The following is a 13,560-nucleotide window of genomic DNA, read 5'->3' on the forward strand; positions in this document are numbered from 1 at the left end:
CAGAAATTGCTTTTGATTGCAAGTGGAAGTACAAACCATCACCTTTGGTTAAGTGTTATGGTTCATACTCACTTGTAGCAACCACTCATCCAACGGCCATCCTGGTAGCAGGAATCTTGTTCAGAGCAACAGCCAAATCCATTGAGTGACTTGCACATTCAAAATATATTGCTTACTTGCTACCTTTATTGTACTTTGTGGCAGTTAAGCTGTGCCACATTACCACTTCCACAACTAACATGTTGGCTCTCACCCAGTGTCCAAACCGAGCATCAAGTTTTGCTTTGCTCCAAACGGCAGCTTCTTTGGAGAAAAATACATCTCAGTCCCCTGTTCTGTTGAGCCAAGGATTATAGCTTGTTGCTGCTGCTCATTAGTAGGGAGAAGTAAAGTGAGAATGATCTCTGCATCCATGGTAAACCATAACCATAGCTTACCACGTACATCTAAATGCAACTGCAGTGTAGATTCTCTTTACAGTTCTTATTTGCCATCATATAGTCTTGAGAGGTGTTGCTTTTATTTGAACAGGTACAAAAAGGAAATGAACAGCGACCTGTTCTGAACCCTGGTCTTCCCTGGTTCTCTACATGTGCCACACACTTTATTCTGCTGCTGTGCCCCCATGGGTGGATATAGTTTTGTTCTCTTCTTTTGGTACTCTACAACTTCATTCATCATTTTTTTGTAAGCTTACTGGGCAGCTGGTATCAGTGAAGAGGTGATCAGAGGCTGCAGTTTGTAAATTCTTCATTTCCTTGATGAAACTGGTTGTTTTTAGTAGTACTGAGACCTTTCATTGAGTAATCATCATGTGACCTTACTAGTCTCTGTAGATTCCAGAGCAGCATCTGATAAACACAGGTTTCAGGAAATGCTGACATCCTCTCCCAGCCAGTTGCCAGAAGCATATGATTCAGTATTCTGAAGTGAGTTAGATCTTATGATAATGCTAAAACACACTTCTGAGGAAGATAAATAATTGTTCGCTTGAGTAATCGCCACTTAAAATGTGAATTCGGTATTTGTCCCCCCTCATAAATTTATGACTGCTTCCTACATGATTTTTAAAATGTGCAGTGAAGTGAACATGAAGTGACCTCAAAACATGTGTCTTTGGGATGTGATCAGAGAGGAGTCTTAGAGAAGTATCTGGCAGAATTCAAGCTTGTCTGCTGTCCATTTGTCTCATACTTGTGCTCTAATCTTACACATCACAAAGATGTGTGTCTGTGCCATTTTCTAGTTGCTTTCCTACATAGGTTGTAAGAATACAATTAAGGAATAATACTGTGGATAACATTTTTTAGAACATTGTACTTAGTGGTACATATGCACACAAGCTTATTTTTCAGTTTGAACCTCTGCTTTGCAAATCCTTTTTCTTTTTTGAAGGCAACACAGAAGCTGTAGCAGTGACTCTGGAAGATGGGCTTTATTCCTAATTCTGTTCAGACGCTATGCTGGGCCAACTGGCAATCCCCCTTCCAACTGCTCCCCACACTTTCCCCAGATTAGTGTTAAGTATAATTAAGCATTTCCAGTGTAGCCATAGTTACCACTAGGCATACATTGCCTTTAATTTGGAAATTGAAACCACGATTAGCCCTTAAATCAGAGATTGAAATTAGCTAGCCATAGTCAGCAGAAACAGTAGGCTCACATATTGTGTGGGGGTTATGTTCCGGGGGCTGCATGTAAAGCTGTAGAAAAGTTCTGTTGGGATGCTCTCAAGCTGCTAATGACTTGACTGGAGTGCAGTAGAGACTTTCTTTAATATTAGGTGTATGGCTCACATTCAGTGTTCGAAACTGCTATTGTTCTAGGTGCATTTTGCGACAGGGAATTTCATTAGTGCAAGCAGTTTCTGAAGATTTTAGATTAGAGCTGCAGAGTGGAGGGGGAGAAGAGAGTTATCTGTTGAGGACTCCCTATTCTTGAAGACTTTTTTGCATTCTTAGTGCACATTTACATTTTATTTCCTTTCCTTTCCATTAATTGGCCAAACAGAGTTTACAAATCACTGGTTATACAGTGGTACCTTGGGTTACATACGCTTCAGGTTACATACTCTTCAGGTTACAGACTCCACTAACCCAGAAATAGTACCTTGGGTTAAGAACTTTGCTTCAGGATGAGAACAGAAATCGTGCTCCGGCGGCACGGCAGCAGCAGGAGGCCCCATTAGCTAAAGTGGTGCTTCAGGTTAAGAACAGTTTCAGGTTAAGAACGGACCTCCGGAACGAATTAAGTACGTAACCAGAGGTACCATTGTACTCGCATTAGACTTTGCAAAATGTCAGTCAATGCTGTTGGAGGATTTGACTTCATGCTTCATAAACCACCTGTTCTGAGGACCTTAGCCTGCTTTTGAAGTCTTTATCTGCTTAGTTTTTCACTTCCTCTATACTTCTGTGGTGTTTTTGCTTAGGACTGTTTCGTGAAGAGGCTGCCTGGAAACATGCAAGCAAAGATGTACAACATTTGAAATCCCTTCTCCACAATGGTTGCCTATTATCATCTTTCTGGAAATTGTGCTATCCATGTTATTAGGCCTAAGCCACAACATAATCAACTTGAAACAGACTGTATTTTTCCAGACCTGTTGAGTTTCATTTCTGAGAGGCCTCTGAGAGCAAACTACTGTTGCACTACTTCAGTCCTGCTTGTTTGAAGCGTCTCATGTTGCCATTTTGGTGCTTTAAATTTAAACTGTAAATCCAAGTGAAGTCCTTGGAAGAAGTCATTTGAAAACAGCACACTATGGGGTGGAAGAACCCACAAATAGTTCATTCCTGGGATGGCGCAGACTGTTTTAAATAGTACCTTGGCACAAACACCATTGATGTTACCACACTGAGAAGGCAGAGTCTGCCAAGTCCCAAAATGCCACTTAGCAATTTGATCTATTCCTTGAGTCACTTATTGCAATGATGTCTGTTTACATGCTAGGGTTCTTTGTCCCAGTTCAGGGAGACTATACTGGATCAGGTGCATTGGTTATGATCCAGTGTAGTTGTGTGATTGGAATGGGGGTAACAGAATGTAAGAAATGATAGGTTAGCAGCTATATTCTAGATGGACACAAAAAAGTCAAGGTAATAATAATTAAATAAAAAATTAATAATAAAAAGGTAACCCATAAGTTGAAACAATAATATAGACCAGTGACCAAAATATTCATCTCCATGACCTCCAATCTGTTAGCCATTGGACTATGATACTGTTTTTATAAAATTATCATTTAAAAGTTGTCCTGTACAGTGGTACGTCGGATTACATACGCTTCAGGTTACATACGCTTCAGGTTACAGACTCCGCTAACCCAGAAATAGTGCTTCAGGTTAAGAACTTTGCTTCAGGATGAGAACAGAAATCTTGCTCCAGTGGTGCAGCAGCAGCAGGAGGCCCCATTAGCTAAAGTGGTGCTTCAGGTTAAGAACAGTTTCAGGTTAAGTACGGATCTCTGGAACGAACTAAGTACTTAACCCGAGGTACCACTGTATATGGAGTAGATTTATATTTAACTTATAAGTCACCTTGACTTTTTTGTATCTATAAAGTATTGGGCAGGAAATACATTTACCTTGTTTGTTCTTGATAACTCAGTGTTTATATTTCTCCACTATCATTATTCATGATACTTTTCTCAAAGTACTGGCCTCAGATGATACTGCTATTTAAGAAATGTAGTTCTTAACTGTTATATTTTTTTCTTTGTCATGTTTTATACAGTAAGATGAAGTAGAATACTGTGTGTGTGCTTTGAATGTTCAGGTCAGAAATGTGGGTCACAGAAATGTGGGACGCGCCAGTTTGTTTCCCTGGAGGGAGAAATGACTATTGATGCTTGTCAGAATTCAGGAGTATTCTTTGGTTAACAGCATTAGAATCTGTACACATGCGGAGGATGAAAAGGTATTGTGAATGCAGTTCATTCCTTCCTGTGTGGCACCTCAAAAGTTAGTAAAGCAAATGCCTTCTTTGTAGTTGAGTGGCTACAACATTGACTCAGATGCTAGCAGTGATCATCTGTTGAAGGAATGGGGGCTTTAACAGTGCTCTGGAAGGAAGCAGCTGACTAAATTTTAATTGTATTATTATTATTTTATTTTTCAAACTTTTGTGGGAATATGATTTAAGGGCAGTAAAAAAGTATATATAATGAGTCCTATTGGCCTTTTAAAAAATTGAACTTGCTTTTGATATCTAACTTTATTGGTAATCTTATTGTATATTTATTGTAACTTGCTAAGAGGTTTTGATCAAGTGCTATATAAATCCTGTTAAATAGGAAAAATAAAACAGGAGGAACAAATGCTGCTTGGAATCGTGCACTACAGAGGGCTAAACTAGATGTGTTATGAGAGATTGCCTATGTTTAACATTTTAAAAAGCTTCAGTTATCTGGATTAGGGTCATAGCACTAGGGGGAGTGCTGACCAGGGTTCTTTGCAAGGAGCTTGCAAAAAAATGCTTTTGCATTCTTTGCAGGTCGCTTCAAGGATTGACTGTGGAGTTCCCCATGAGGAAATCAGTAGCACAGTTTTTTTGTTTAATGTATTTTTTATTAAAGATTTCTTGGTTTATAAAAGTATGTGCAATGACTTTTTTCAAGTTACATTTTCTACAGATCAGTTTCATTTGTTGAGACATTAGTGTTATATTAGGAAGAAAAGGGGGGAAGAGGTGGAGGAGGCCATGGTGGGTGGGGTCAGGTGTCGATTTTTCTATTTTACTTAATGTATGCGTGGGGTTTTGTGTCAGCGTCACTTGTGCAATTTCTCTGCTAGAAATCAATAGCACAGTTGATACCAGGAAGCTTGAACTGAGCACCTATCAGCACAACCAGGAGTCTACTTTAAGGTTGTGCACTGGCAACCATGTTTCCACCTGCCCTCAGCTGATGTCACATACCATGTCAGATTTGGAACAAGTTTTGTGTAGTATAAGGGAGATAGCAGGCTAAATTGGGACCCATGCTGGGCCTAATTGGGCCACAGTCTGGAGATTTCCCATACCTCTAGTAGAGCTTCTAGCCTCCATCAGCTATAGTGCTTTGTCTATGCCTTCAATGTAGTCTTGAAGTGCTACCCTATGTTTTTGTTGGCATGCCAAAGCAGTTCATTATCTTTGTGCTTCTGAACAGATAATGTTGTAGAGCCACTTTGCCAATTTCTATTCATTATTCAGGTGCTAGAGAAAGGGCAGTTTGAAACCTTTCAGCCTCTCACTGTCTGTAGGGCAGGAACAAACCTTTGCTCGGCTTAAATGGCTGACCAGACTTTACTTCTATGATCTTATTCAGTGGGTGATAGAAGTGTTAGTTCCAGTAATTACAGGTCTTACCACCTGGATGAAAAGCCAATGCCTGCTTTAAAATGTGATCATTTGCATATTCCTTAGCTGGATTTGTTCCAACTCCGTTAACCCTTCTTTGAATAGCATGGTACATTTTGGGTGTGTTTTTATTTTGTTTTCCCAAAACATTTAAAGTGGGATTCAATTTAAATGCAACAATGCATCTTCAGAGAACTCTTGGTGGCCTGGTTCAACCCAGGGTAAAGGTAAAGGTAAAGGGATCCCTGACCATTAGGTCCAGTCGTGACCGACTCTGGGGTTGCGGCGCTCATCTCGCTTTATTGGCCGAGGGAGCCGGCGTACAGCTTCTGGGTCATGTGGCCAGCATGACCCAGACTTAAAACATTTTAATTGCTGATAAAAAAAATATGCCAATCACCCATACTCATTTCTTTTGAGATGAATAGAAGGTGAGGTATAGTTCTACTTGTTGCTTTGGAATGCTGAGAGTCCTGGGGCTTGTCTGAAACCAGTAGGCCATATCAGGAACTTCCTATTAAACACTCTGGATTTTGCAGGTGACCATGATCATGGACTGTGAAGAAATCCCTGAGTTCTCATGTCCAGAGGAAGAAACTGCATACTGGAAGGAGTTATCTTTGAAATATAAACAAAGGTATGGTTCTAGTAGTAGTTTACTGAGTTTCATTTCTAGGTAGTTAATGCATTTAAATTGCTTTCTTTGAGGTAACCTTTTAAATGTCTGTCGCAGCAGTAAGAAGCAAGTGGTTGGAAGCCACGTGTCTTCAGCAAAGCTGTGAGCTATGTGCTCTGGGATGCAGGAATAGAATTTCTTTGTCAGTAGTGGCCTTGCACTGTTTGAAATCTGCCCTTGCAAACAATGGGGTCCTTTATCATCTCAAGAATGCTGCTGATTCCTGCCTTTGGCAGATTGTCTCATTCTTCACTGTGGGGTTAAACTGTATATCTTTAAAAGTTCTAGTTTTACTGAAGTTTAGTTTATGTACAGTGCAGCCTAATTTTGGTAAATAAGGTTGTTCTGAGATTATAGGAGCTTCTGACTCCCTTGAGTGATTAGGTTGCTGTTTAAGCCTCTGATTCTTGTATATTGCATGATAGCAGCCCAGCACATGCATGATCTGAATGAATTCAGTTTCCTGCCTGAATACTGGTATGGAATGAAAGACAAAGACAGCCATTATGGGCTACCAGAAACCCTCACCCCACCCCCCACAGAGATTAGATAGATAGTAGATTCATTGTTCTGACTTGGTGGGTAATTTTTGTATAGTCTTGTAGTCTTGTTAGCTTCTTCTTGCCTAGAGCAGTATGGTTTGAAAAAGAAAAGGGGGGGAAAAGCAGTGATGTTGGCTTCCTAAACAAGGTGTGTGGTGTGAGGTTTTTAAGGAGGTAACACAGGGATGGGTAGAAACTACTCTATTGGGAAATTTGCGGGGGATTGGCAGTGGTTTTCAATTTCTATTTTTTTAGCAATAGCAAAAAGGATTCAACAGCATCCTCCGATTATTAGTACCTTGTTTATTCATCACTTTTAAGAGTCTCAAAGTGACTTAGTTTTTTATCTAAAGGCACTCATCCAGTAATATTGTAAAAAAGTTGAAGCCTACTATACCGAAATAAAATATTAACATCACAAACAGGCCAGAAAACATACTACAGTATTATCCCAATTAATCAAAAGCCTGGGCAAATAGGAATGTCTTAGCCTGGTGTCTGAAAGCTGACAGTGATGGTGCTAGGTTTTCATAGGGAGAGGATTCCACAAATGGATAGCAACCCTTGAAAAAGCCCATTCTCAAGTTGTCACCCTCTATACCTCCCTCTGAAGAGGCACACAGAGAGGGGCCTCTGAAAATCCCTGGGTTTGGGTAAGTTAATCCAAGGAGAAGTGGTCCCTAAAGAATTGCGGGTTCTGAGCAGCATAAGGCTCTATAGGTCAAAACCCACACTTTGAATTGCACTCAGAAACTGACGGTTAGCCAATGTAGTCAGGCCAGATCGGTGTTACTATGTTCAGACCATCTGATCCCAGTCAAGTCAACAATCTAGCTGCTCAATTTTGCAATTTTGTAAACTGGCTGCAGTTTACAAATACCTTTCAGTGGTTACCCAGATGTGGGCACAGAAGCTAGGCCATGGGTTGCAAGCTTTTTTGGAGCAGTGGGCAGTTTTTGAATTTTGAGAGTGCTGTGGGCACCTGCATAAATGGCATGGCATAACCCAAAATTAGAGTACATTCATGATTAATCCTTCCCTATATTTATATTTCTGTACTAGAAGCAGCTTAACCTGTTGTATTTTGGCTTGTCATACAGATGTTAAAGGCATATATTAGCAAACTACTTAGATGCCATTGTAGTTAAGTGGTAAATAAATTGTTTAAATAAAATAAATACAAACCCTGATTTTCCACAGTGTCAACCCTAAACCAAAGCCTACGCTGCCTCATTAAACTTGAAGAGACTTGCTTCTGAGTAGACTTGTAGACCATTGTATAGTTAATTAACTATACAGTGAATTGTGAATGAGTGCAGGAGACATGCCTAAGCCTCTTTGCAAAACCTTCACTTTTGCCTTTTGCAGGGACAGGATTCTTTAACATCCAGCCACACTTACTGTAGTAATATTTTTAGAAAATAACTTATAGGGAGAGCCAGTGTGGTGTAGTGGTTAGGAGCAGTGGACTCGTAATCTGGTGAACCGGGTTCGCTTCCCTGCTCCCCCACATGCAGCTGCTGGGTGACCTTGGGCTAGTTACACTTCTCTGAAGTCTCTCACCTCACAGAGTGCTTGTTGTGGGGGAGGAAGGGAAAGGAGATTGTTAGCTGCTTTGAGACCCCTTAAGGTAAAGGTAAAGGTACCCCTGCCCGTACGGGCCAGTCGTGTCCGACTCTAGGGTTGTGCGCCCATCTCACTTAAGAGGCCGGGGCCAGCGCTGTCTGGAGACACTTCCGGGTCACGGGGCCAGCGTGACAAAGCTGCTCTGGCGAGCCAGCACCAGCGCAGCACACAGAAACGCCGTTTACCTTCCCGCTATAAAGCGGTACCTATTTATCTACTTGCACTTAGGAGTGCTTTCGAACTGCTAGGTGGGCAGGAGCTGGGACCGAAAGACGGGAGCTCACCCCGCCATGGGCATTCGAACCGCTGACCATACGATCGGCAAGTCCTAGGCACTGAGGTTTTACCCACAGCGCCACCCGCGTCCCATTTGAGACCTCTTAGGGTAGTGGTAAAGTGGGATATCAAATCCAAACTCCTCCTCCTCCACCTGATTTCAGGTGAACTCACCACAGGAAAGATGGATTCTGGTTGCTAGGGGAAAAGGAAGGGCAAACTACAAATATTCCACTGGTTGGAGAGTAAGTTAGATGCAAGAGAAGTGCACTAAAGGGGACGGGGAAACAGCAGCTCTCTGGGGCCCCAGGGATTTCTACTGCTTGGTGTCCAAACAACTTGTTTATTAATCTCTTTATTAACTTTAAACAGTATAGCATCACAAGAGACACAGTATTTTGAATAAGCATGTGTCTCAAGTGACACAAAGGATTCTATTGTTTGGAAGACTATTTAGACTATTTTTTTCTTTCTATGGGGATGCACATAGATAGTGTGCAGCAATTCTTTCAGTAGGCTTTCAGCAAGAATCGTGGTTAACCTCCACACAATAATCCTTCACATAATGCAGCAGTAAATACTTTTGGTCCTTTTGAGGTTCAGTGGGAAGAAGTAGTTAAGGGCTTGCTAATACCATATTGAGAGGATGGAGACATGGTTGGAGTAATGCCTCACTCATCATCACCATTCTTACAGTTTCCAGGAGGCCCGTGACGAGCTGGCAGAATTTCAGGAGGGCAGCAGAGAACTGGAAGCAGAGTTGGAGGCTCAGCTGGTACAGGCTGAACAGAGGAACCGGGACTTGCAAGCAGACAACCAAAGATTAAAGCAAGAAGTGGAAACTTTAAAGGTACAACTGCATCTGTTAGCAGTGTTGGTGGAGGCAAATCTGGAATAGGAAATTATCGTTTCATTTATAGCTCACTTCATTATCAAGACATTGCTCTAAAGCTACACTTAGGTTTCAGGGCCAGTTAATTGCGGCCTATCCTTTTTCTTATTTTTATAGTCTCTTAGCCCACCAGATTTTCGAAAGTCACTGGAAAGTGAGCAGCCTAACAAGCCCTGGAGCTTAAAACTAGTGCTCTATGTCTATTAAAGGGCTTTTAAGAGTGAACATTGGTGTATTCTAATGCCTTTTATATGTGAAAGGACTGCTTGGTGCTATGAGTACACTATGGGAAGAGAAGATGTTTTGGCAGAATCCTATCTGAAAGGTGTATGCATTGCTGTTGGCAGCACTCTGGTTGCAAGGCTATAAGAGTTTAGTTGCAGTTCAAAGACACAGTGAACTGCCATACTGCCTTGACATGCTTCTGGAGAATTGCATTCTCTCCCATAAACCTAAAGATACTGTAACTTGGATCTTCTTTACTAAGAGTACTTGGTTACTTACAACCATCCAGTATAATGAAAAAACATGCTTGCTTTATGGTCTTTGATGAGGGCTTGAGCATACTGTATCCACTACACCCCTTTAGACGAGCTGTCCCTATCAGTATGAGTCTCTTAGCTGAGGGGCTCTTTTGTAGCTACACATCTCATATGTGAATTTGCTTTTCAGAAATGTGGTAGGTATTGAGGAGAAAAAGAAGAAAATTGGTTAAGTCCTGCTGGGTGTCACTTGGACTGATTATATAGGCTAGGTAGTCTGTAAATGTATCTGCAAATATGAATGTGAGTTTGAGGAAGTAGCACAGGGGATAGCAGGAATGCTTCTAAATCACTTTGTTAATTTCAAAGCAGCAGAATACTTAATACTCTTGTGCTTTCAGGAGAAGCTTGAGCACCAGTATTCACAAAGCTACAAGCAAGTGTCTTTGTTGGAGGATGACTTGAGTCAGACCCGGGCAATTAAAGACCAGCTGCATAAATATGTGAGAGAGCTAGAGCAATCCAATGATGACCTTGAGCGTGCTAAGAGGTAAGGGTCATGGTGTTGGGTGGTAGTCTGTTCCCTTCCTGAGACAGAGATTTCCTTATATTGCCTTGCTGCTCAGGTTTTTGTTTCAGTAGCTTCCAAAAAACCTTGTATGCCATAAATAGTGAATTGATACTGATGCAGTTGTGTAACTAAAACATCTACAGTGCTTATCATATTTCCAAAACCTCTTTCATGTGGTAGCCTCTTGGGTTAGCAAAAAATATGATTGAATTTTGAAGCATTAATGTAAAACACGCAATGACTATAATTTCCATTTATACAACAAATTATTTTGCACAGTCCCCATAAAAAAATATATGTATGTGTGTAGTGTTTGTGCCTGGTTGGACTGATTCTCTCCAGAATGATAAATTAGCATTCAGAATGTTCTGTGAGGAAAGTGGTCAATGATTTCTGCTACATCTACAGCCCACAGGATCAGGTTGGCACCAAATGTGCCAAAAAATATTATTTTATTTTATTTATACTTAAGTATATATAATAGTTAAATGTTGTACATCATGAATAGGAGCCGCAAACACCTTTAAAATGAAATCCTGCTCTCAGGGGTTTAGGGCATCCTTGCAAATAAATTCAGAAAGTTTGTTGACCACAACCTAACCATGACTTATAATATGATAGCTTTAGAAGTGATTCTTGAATGTGCACTGAAGAGCTGTATCCTCTGTTTTTCTCTGTGTGTGTCTAGGGCCACAATTGTTTCCTTGGAAGACTTTGAACAAAGACTGAATCAGGCCATTGAGAGAAATGCCTTTTTGGAAAGCGAGTTAGATGACAAGGAATCTCTGCTAGTTTCTGTACAAAGGCTGAAGGATGAAGCAAGAGGTATTGCTAAATTAATGCTTAGTTAATGAAGATGGAATCTGGTTGTGAAGGAATAAATAGGAACTTTTAGAATGAACCGTGGGTACAAATGTAAGCCAAATCATAATATATTGTCATATCGTGAAGTTTAGCTGGCGATATATTAGGATGTTGGAAAGCAGGTATTGCCTAGCCATACTGGGAGGTGCATAGAAACAGTAAAGGGGCTTTGAACTACTACTGGTTTCCAAGCTCCAAACAGCCAGGTGAGTGCCTGGAAAGTTCACACAAGGTATTTTGAGAGATGGGTGGGGTTGCCCACCTATCAATCATGTGATGCCATAATGATGTCATGTCATATTTGGCTTACAAGGCTGATCCTGATAAGGATTTCTGATAAGGATTTGACCTGTGGAGGCAAAAAGGTTTCCCAGCCATGCTTTATGTAGTGGCTATCATATTTCAGAACATGAATCAACGATTTATTGGACATCAGCAGACCAGATTTGATGAGGAAATACATATTAAGTAACTTTGACTGGCTGACTGGGCTCCCTTTCTTGCTTGCTTGCTTTGAGGCAGCCTCAGCTCCTGGCAACCAGTACCTGGCAAGACACTTAAAAGACCTTGCTATGCCATTCTGCACAGACCTCTTGTTTCTCCCTGTTGTGGTGTGCTGCCTGCACTTATAATTTGGTAAAATAAAATAAGAGTGTGTATATTTTATAGACTTGGGTTCTTTTGACATTTCAACAAAAAAGTGTCTTTTCCACAATGGAAGTGTGAGGTGCTGTTCAAAATATGAATATACTGTGTCAGCCAAGCAGATGCTTGATTGCCAAGGAGTACATTCATAAAAGCTAGTGAGAGGAGGGAGGTGAATTTACCTGATGGGCAGTTTGCCTTTGCTTAAGGGTTATTAGTTATGCTACTTCTGTGTAACTTGCATTGATAGACAATGGAAATTGTTCATTATTGACGTCAAGCTTTAGTTCAAAGGAAGTCTTGTCCAAGTTAGGCTTTGAGATCAAGTCATGCAGCTCCAGCCAACGTTCTGTTTGTGTCTCATTCGGCCTTTACAACCTACTGTGATGGTAGGAATCTCCAGAGAAATGAGTACAACAGAAGTTGGAGGGTAAGGTGGATGTGTTCTCTGTGTAATGAGACACATCTGCAATATATTCTTCTTCAAACTTACAGATTTAAGACAAGAATTAGCAGTACGGGAAAGGCAACAGGAAGTGACCAGGAAGTCAGCTCCCAGTTCCCCAACCTTGGACTGTGAGAAGATGGATTCAGCTGTCCAAGCATCACTCTCACTGCCGGCAACACCTGTTGGGAAAAGCTGTGAGAACAGCTTTCCCTCTCCAAAAGGTAGAACACAATACACATGTTATGCTCTGAATGATCTACTGTTTACATTGTGTGTGAATGTAGAACTTGCACAGTTCTTGCACAGCTGTAGTAATGTAGAAATAGTGGGCCAGTCTTAGAGTAGAAATTAAAGAACAAATTTTGAGCCATATAAAGCAACAAAGATTTATTTGTGTATTAATTAAGACTTATTTTTTCCACCTGGCCTGGGAGGGTGTGACCCTGACTGACTCCAGCTACAAAAGCTGAGGCTGCTGAAAGAATCTTGATCGGGTTTTTCGTGGCGTGTATGTGTTGCTGCTGTTGCTGGGGTTTTTTTTGCATCTTTATTTTGTATCTTATTTATGTGGAAATTGTTCAGTTTGGTTGTATACTTTTTATGTTTTGTTTCTTTTTTATGACTATTTTTGTTACATTTTTTATAAGCTGCCTTCAGCATGTTTTTAACTTTGTAAAGGTGGCATACAAATAAAATGGTTGGTTATTTTTCCATTGCTTCTTGTTTTCGTTATAAAATCCTATCCCATATAATGGAAATGTAGATATTTGAAGATTGTGAGATAAGGTTTTAGGGAACAGACTGAGATAGTTGGTCTTCATAAATACGTGTAGTGGTGATATTTTCCCAGAGAGCAACTGTTCTTGGGGCCAGGGAACATGAGTAGGCATGCTCTTCATTTTCCTTTTTTGTTCATATGTACATCCATGTGACTAGTCTGTTGTCTTTTCCCTTCTGCAGCTCTTCCCAACGGTTTTGGTACCAGTCCCCTTACTCCCTCTGCCAGAATATCTGCGCTCAATATTGTAGGTGATCTCCTAAGGAAAGTTGGGGTAAGAGCCTTTCTTTACTATGCATGACTTATTTATTCTCTCTTTCAGAGTTCCAGGCTATGTTTAAAGCAGCCTAGGACTTTTCATTGATACTGTTGCATACTGATTCTGTCACACTCTTTGTTATGAGATGGACTGTAAACAAG

The 13,560-nt window shown here is 40.8% G+C and overlaps 1 protein-coding gene across 6 annotated transcripts in view; it reads left to right on the forward strand.

Annotated features, from left to right (window-relative positions):
- Window positions 1-13,560, forward strand: part of NDEL1 (nudE neurodevelopment protein 1 like 1) — a 43,078-nt gene that overhangs the window by 18,107 nt on the left and 11,411 nt on the right. For all 6 annotated transcript variants that reach the window (XR_014005289.1, XR_014005290.1, XR_014005291.1 and 3 more), the window contains exons 2-7: window positions 5,880-5,977; window positions 9,157-9,310; window positions 10,236-10,384; window positions 11,094-11,230; window positions 12,410-12,583; window positions 13,323-13,414. Coding sequence is in view for 3 of the 6 variants with exons in the window: in XM_081184487.1 (XP_081040613.1) it covers window positions 5,886-5,977; window positions 9,157-9,310; window positions 10,236-10,384; window positions 11,094-11,230; window positions 12,410-12,583; window positions 13,323-13,414 (798 nt within the window). In the remaining 3 variants the exon portion in view is untranslated. The remainder of the gene's footprint in view (window positions 1-5,879; window positions 5,978-9,156; window positions 9,311-10,235; window positions 10,385-11,093; window positions 11,231-12,409; window positions 12,584-13,322; window positions 13,415-13,560) is intronic.

Source organism: Podarcis bocagei (genome assembly GCF_964188305.1).
Source record: "Podarcis bocagei genome assembly, chromosome: 2".
NCBI classification, from domain to species: domain Eukaryota; kingdom Metazoa; phylum Chordata; class Lepidosauria; order Squamata; family Lacertidae; genus Podarcis; species Podarcis bocagei.